The sequence below is a fragment of the Thermobia domestica genome, chromosome 13, assembly GCF_964235325.1.
Source record: "Thermobia domestica chromosome 13, izTheDome1.hap1.1, whole genome shotgun sequence".
Taxonomy (NCBI): Eukaryota; Metazoa; Arthropoda; class Insecta; order Zygentoma; family Lepismatidae; genus Thermobia; species Thermobia domestica.
Genome location: NC_137466.1, coordinates 96,409,557 through 96,416,976, shown reverse-complemented (window position 1 = coordinate 96,416,976; position 7,420 = coordinate 96,409,557). Strand labels below are relative to the sequence as shown.

At 37.9% G+C, this 7,420-nt stretch overlaps 1 protein-coding gene across 1 annotated transcript; it reads left to right on the top strand.

Moving 5' to 3' along the window:
- The first annotated feature begins 2,812 nt into the window (after nucleotides 1-2,812).
- LOC145667688 (protein CFDP2-like) lies at nucleotides 2,813-3,499 on the top strand. Its single transcript, XM_081735147.1, has one exon. It carries the CDS (start codon nucleotides 2,813-2,815, stop codon nucleotides 3,497-3,499), a length of 687 nt encoding a protein of 228 aa, XP_081591273.1.
- Nucleotides 3,500-7,420: the final 3,921 nt, after the last annotated feature.

Below are 7,420 nucleotides of genomic sequence, written 5' to 3'. Positions count from 1 at the left end.
CTAGTGATCATAAGATTGGTGGTTCGTAAGGATGGGGGCGTGTATCTCCGGTGAACGACGGGCCCTTTGGGCATTGTAGGTATGGGGACAACGGAAAGACAGGCTAGTTTCCGAAGGTATAAATCCCTATGTCGTATTTAAAGTTATTCCGGCGCCAGGACTCAAAACAGCAAGACACTGCTGGTCGCTTTCTCTGCTATTTCGACCCATGCGTCAGCTGAACTTGGATTGTGTATGTGTGTGTGTCAGGGAAGAAACTGAATTGTGCCTCCCCCATAAGACATTCCTAGCTTCGGGCCTGCTGGATGTCACAACTAAGCCCAGAAATGGGTCCCAACTGGAACCAGGCACGTAGCCAGGATTTCGCAATGGGGAGTGGGGTCCGTGACGAAATATTGTGGTTATCACACCACGGGCTCGATCATTCTAAAGTATTTTACTGGCAACATATATTCGTTCGTTTAGCCAGGATTGTGTTGGGGAGGGCGTGACATAAAATACTGTAGTTACACACCAGGGGATCGATCAATCTAAACTATTTTACTGGCAACATACCCATATTAGTTTGTTAGGACAATAAAATGAGGATATGTTAGTAGGTATTTTAATAAAAAAAAACTATGAAGAAATCTTGAGTAAAAGAATATAAAAAAGTATTGAAAAAGATATAGTCTTCCAAGGTCATTCGAACTCGGTTTAACTTGGCTTCTTTCTTGTCTTCGTTTAATACCGTCAAGGATTGCGACGAGATCTCTTTCGGGAGTAAAGACATTCTATAAAATGGATTAGTATTGCCGCGAAATTCAAAATGGCTCATATTATTGGTGATTCTGAGCATTTAAGTTCCACCTGAGAGTCTATCTGATCGAACCGGTTTATCGATTGTCATTTGTAGTCCATTAGCATGAAGCTAGATGGAATTCGGAATGCTTCGTTACAGTAATATCCATTTTCAACTTGACCTCAACCCAAGGGCGCCGATCCTGGGAAGCGAAGGAGGCTCGGGCTTCCCCAAAGCTTATGTAGGCCCTCTCATTGTACTTGTAAATTTACAATATTTGGCATAATTTGAATGCAATTTGTCTTAAAATCCTTATATATGCTTTCTAAATGGGCCTCCCCAAATTTACAGATAAATCGGCGCCCTTGCCTCTCGCCGTTTCCTCCACATAAAGCTTCTCATAAGAGTAACCAAATGCTTGCTGTAGTTTTATATTTTTGACGCTGATTCATCTGTTTCTCGACCCACCCCTTGGCTACGTGCCTGCTGGAACCAAACCAAGCTCAGCTGACGCATGGGTCGAAATAGCAGAGAGCGATTAGCAGTGTCTAGTCGTTTTGAGCTCTAGCACTAGAATAACTTCAAATATGACATTGGGATTTGCATATTCGAAAACTAGTGTCTTCCCGTTGTCCCCATACCAACAATACCCGAAAGGCCCGTCAGTCACCGGAGATACACGCCCCCATAAGTAAACAATCTGTGTTTTTGGTCCTGTTCTCGTCACTTTTTGTGAGGATCCTGCTGCATCTCTGTGGTTTCATGGTTAGTGTGCCGCATAGAATTACGCAACAGAGTCCGGTGATGAGGATAGACCCAAATATCTCTACCAGGAGCTTTCCAGTGGCGCACAGTGACCCAAGAAATAACTACAACACTGTTGGGACCGTAGATCGGTTTTTCGATTCCTGTTCGAACATGCCGCACTTTGAGACATCGAAACCAACGTATTCGTGACCTACAAAGCCTACTGATTCTCTAAATACACATATCGACCGTGGTACTCACCGATCAAGAAAGTAGAGTCAAAATGCATTGAGTGGAGATGCCCTTTAAAGACTGTGCTAGTGTGAATGATACTCGTACTCAGTGAAATTTATTTTCTTGGTTTATTAATACTTTTATTTCAGGATTTTGTCCGATATGGTGCGGCTAAGTCACTCAGGTTCACATTTAGTTTCCTTTTTAATAGCTACTGTGGACAATAGATACAGGAAATATTCTGACCGCGATAATGTGGCACGAGGAAGCAATAGAATTTGAACACTTCCATTCAGTGTAATGGACATAGTGGAAATGTAGCGAATCGTCCAGTTCAATTCGTTTAAATATTTTTACCTTGCTAAGCAATAAAGCACCCGTGTGGAGTTGCTGGTCTCCCAACGGGCGCTTCCTCAGGTGGTGGATAGGAAAATGCCTTCTAGATATAGAAGGTACCGAAGGATTACGGGGTGGACTAAAACCGGCACTGCTGCCTTGCAGTTAGTAGAGGGATCTACAAAGGCTAAGGGAAGAAAGCCTCGACAAAAAATCCGGTCCTCCAGAGTTGGGGTTGGGCGTGGTGCTAACAACTCTACACCGGAAAAAATAAATTGTTATGAAACCTAAAGAGCAGCTTCGGAATGATGGATGTAAGGAAACGCGACCAAAGCAGTGGGCAAAAGGTAACGACTTGACAATGGCTACATGGAATGTAAGATCAGTGTTGAAACCGGAAAAAATGACAGAAATTGCTGATGAAATGGCTAATAACAGAATTGATCTGATAGAGCTCCAAGAAATAAAATGTAAGGATTCTAGAAGAATAAATAAACAGAATTATGCATGGGCGTCTCTGGCGGGGGGACGGGGGGGACGCGTCCCCCCAATATTTTGAAGTGAGATAATCTAACATTCCGCTAAGATACTAGCAGTTAGGTCATTTCCTTTGATGTCCCCCCCCCAAATTTTACATGCCAGAGACGCCAATGGAATTATGCAGTATTATATAGCGGACCTAGTACAAGAACAGCTCAAAGAGGTACAGGTTTCATGATCAATAAAAGAATTAGGAATAGCTTACTAGCATTTGAGCCAATTAGCGATAGCCTATGCACAATTAGACTTAAAGGACGGTTTAGGAACATCACAGTAATATCGGTCCATGCCCCGACTGAAGAAAAAGAGCAACAGCATAAAGAAGAATTTTACACAACTTTAGAGAAAGCGTGCAACAAAACCCCAAAGTACGATCACTTGTTAGTAATGGGAGATTTTAATACCAAGATAGGAAAAGAAGATTTCCTGAGTCATGTAGCTGGAAAGCACACACTACATGAGGTCACCAATGAAATCGGTAAAATGTTAGGAGAATTTGCGGCAAGGAACAAAATACTAATTAAAAGTACATGGTTACCACACAAGAAAATCCATAAAGGGACGTGGAAAATACCAGGCATGGGAGAAGTTAATCAAATAGATCATGTACTAATATCAGCAAGACATGGATCATCAGTAATAGATGTCAGGAGTTGCCGGGGACCAAACTGCGACTCAGACCATTATCTAGTTAGAGCAGTAATCAGAGAGAGAATAGCAACAGTACAAAGCGTTGAGACCACAAGGAGAAAAATGTGGAATACTGACAAACTCGAAGATAACACAGCTAAACAAGAGTATCAGGAAAACATATCAGTGACACTACAAGAAGTCAATGAAGATGACTTGAATAAGAATTGAAAGAAAATAAAAGATGTATTGAAGGATGTAGCAGAAAAAACAATAAAGAAAAATTGTAAGGAATGAGGATTGGTTCGATGAACAGTGTTAAAATATCATACAAGGGAAAAACAATGCTAGGATGAAATTGATGGCAAAAGAAACGAGGCAAAACTGTGAGCGATACCAGGAATTAAGAAGGCAAGCTAACAGAATGTGCAGAAAGAAAAAGAAAGTGTAAATAACCAGATGAAAGAATTGGGAAAACTCAACGAACAAAACGAAAGAAAGAAATTCTATAAGGCAATGGATAGACTGAAGAAAGGATTCCAACCAAGAATGATAGGTTGCAAGAATAAAAAAAGGCACACTACTAACACAAGACAAGGAAATCCTGGAAAGAAGGGCCTAGTACTTTGAAGAACTACTAAATGTAAAAGAACAAACAACAAACGAAGAAGAACAGGATAAGAACGAGGGGAATCAAGAGGTAGTAGAACCACCAGAGAAGTACAGAACTGTATAGGTAAACTCAAGAATAATAAAGCTCCAGAAGAAGACGAAGTAGTGGGAGTATTAATCAAATAAGGAGGATACATCATAATGAACGCTATCCACAGATTGATAGTAAAAATATGGACAGATGAAAGAATGCCTGAAAAATGGACAATCGGAATTATTTTCTCAATCTTTACGCAAGAAAGGAGATAAAACAGCATGTGAAAACAGGAGCGTCATTTCAGATTTTGCTTGGGGGGAAAAGTCCCCTTAATATAATTAAAATTTCGCGTTTTTCACAGATTTACTACTATTTTATTGATAGAATCTATATAAATCTCAAACTTAGGAGGGCAATTGCCCCTCCCTAAATGATCCCCTGTGTGAAAACTACAAAGGAATAACACTGCTAAACATAGCATACAAAATATTGACTGGAATAATACAGGAAAGAATGAAAGTGTACACAGAGAAAATAAGAGGGAGAACACCAATGTGGATTCCGTCCAAACAGAAGTACTGCAGACCAAATTTTTGTGATGACACAGATGATAGAAAAACACATAGAGCATGACACAGATCTGTACATGCTATTTGTGGATTACAAACAGCATAGACAGAAAAATGCTACTCACAGCCAGTGGCGGCGATGGAAGTTAAAAGTGGGGGGGTAAGACATGATCTGAACAATTGTATATCAGTGTTAGATTTCCTGGTTGTTCTCCCATGCGCAAAAAAAATTGCGCGTATACTGTAACTCACGATTTTCCGTATTTATTCCTTTTTCCTTACGTTTATGGGTAAAATTGAGTTATTAGTATGTGGAGATAATAGAGAGCAATCCATCTAAGGAGATATTTTCAAAAAATATAATAATAAAATAATAAAAATATAAACAAAAAACAAAATTATGCTCGGTTTTGTGTATACTGGCAACGATGATTTCTAGGGATTTTTTCAGCAGCACAGCACGATTGCGGAGGGAATTCAGTAGGGGAGTCGAGGAGATGGATCAAGGAACTGGATACTGGACTAAAATGTTGCATTTATTGGTTAAAACCTAGTGTGTAGATTGCCTGCCAAATATAAATTAGCTTCTGTAACTAAGATGTCGTACAAAAATATAGAATTAAACAGAAAAACTCTTATGTTAAGGTTCGAAGTGATACGCACCATGGTTATGAAGATTATTTCTTAAGAAAAAAGAACAAACACAAAGCAGTCTCTGTGGTTAGGTGGATAGAGTGGCGGACTCGTAGTTATTTTATTACTTTGACACCACATCGAATCCCATCCTATCCCATTTTTTTATTTTTTTTATTTTACAAAACATTATAATTTTCATGTTAATAAGAACCGAAGCAATATACTAAGGACAACTTATTGATATCCAGGATTACAGTATTATTGGTAATAGCTATTGTTTTCAGTTCATGTTGTTGTATAGCTTCTCTCACCCTGTTTTCTTGGGAAAATAACAATTTTGTCTTCAACAAAATGTAAAGGATATATACGGACAGAAAAAGACATCTTAGTATCAAACGTGATTTATCGTGATAAAATGGACTAGTTTGCCATTATTAAAAAAAAAAGTAAATTACTGAAGTTGACTTCCCTTTAGCTTTTAGCTAAAAAAAATATTTTTTTCTTTATAAGACTATACTTTATGAGGCAAGGTGTGTGATCATACCCACAAATTTAGCTAGGGAGTGAAAGATAATCGTTTATACAAACGATTTACAGGTTTAGGTGCGTGAAACACCAATACACCATGGTCTCGCTTATCCGACCATCCTTGTTACACATACCGTATGATCCGATATATCATTGCAGAAAGCACCAATCGGCAAGAAGAACAGTAAGTTGTGGTCTTAATCTATTTTTCATGCTCTGGAGTATATCGCCTAGCGCGCCCGTCTACACGTTGACTCATACATCTATCATTCAGTGCAGACACGTATCCAGGTTTTCTATTCGGAGGGGGCCCAACACGAATTCTCGTAAGCACGTAATTCTAATGTTTTAAAAATATCAATATCAATAATAATAATAATAATAATAATAATAATAATAATAATAATAATAATAATAATAATAATAATAATAATAATAATAATAATAATAATAATGCAACAGTTCTGTATTTCTCTTAAACTTCTTCCTACTTTTCATTTATAAACCGGTTTACTTTGGAAACTGCATTATAGCACAAACAAAATGAAACATATTTTCGAGAGAAATGTAACTAAAGAAAACTGTCTGCTACGTATATCACATAACAAAAATAGCAAGAAGACATTGAGTGTATCGTTCTAATATATTAAAGTTAAAAACAGAACGGAAACAAAATGTTAATCCTATTTAATTCCTGTTCTTTAATTCCAAATGGTATAATGGCATTATGGTATGTTCTTAGAATTATTTATATAACAAGACAACAGCACATTGCCCAAAGTTTGGACACTGACTATTAGTAAACTGATATAAAAGAATCTCAAAAGGGTAAAAGCATGTTTATTAAAAAGCGCTTGAGTTTCGGAGGGGGACAGCCCTCAGGCCCTCACGCTGGATACGTCCCTGATTCAGTGCAGTGCAGTTATTTGTTATAAAACATTATTATTAGATGTGTAATATGTAAAATTATATCATAAGTTTTACTTTTAATAGGTCTTTTCTTAACACATCCATATTATCCAGCGTTCTGCCTGCCTGTTTATGTCCGATAAGCGAAATTCTACTGTATTTCCAAAGCTAGCATATACATGAACTAGAATTGTATTGTCCTAGAACAGACAATAGTGTGAAATGCTTATATTAAAAGGCTGGAATAAAAAAGCGTAAGTACTGTTTTGGTAGCGTGAGAACAAATTATAAACAATTCAATATATTTCCTAGGTATTAGATTATCATCTTGTATGTCGATTAGGGTATTGCAAAAAAAAATTTTTTCGAATATTTATTGTGCCCCCCTACCACATTGTTACAATTACTGAGACAAAATTGTGTGTTAATTTTCAGGTCTGTAGGCCACGTTTCGACTTCCGCCCACCTCAGAAGTAGTTTTTAGTTGAAAGCGTACATACATAACACGAAGTAACTTTTTTGTTTTTGGTTTTTCCTTTACAGATTATAACAAAGGCAGAAATGAGTAAAACTGTGGATAAAGAACCACGTCAGGACGCGGTTCCTTCAATTTCATCCACACCAGACCTACCAGTGCTTCGAAAGGATGACAAACAAATGTCTGAAGCATAGCTCTTAGGTAATTTATTGCAAGATTTGACCCCGAGAAAAGGATCTCAACTACCCACCAATGGGGATGTGCTGCGCTACTTTCTTTTTCTCAATCGTGGAGCCATGCAGAAAGATAAAAAAGATGATGTTATAAAACACGTTATTCTGAAGACTGAGCAATTTTGGGAACTTTCTGGCATTCCTGTCACT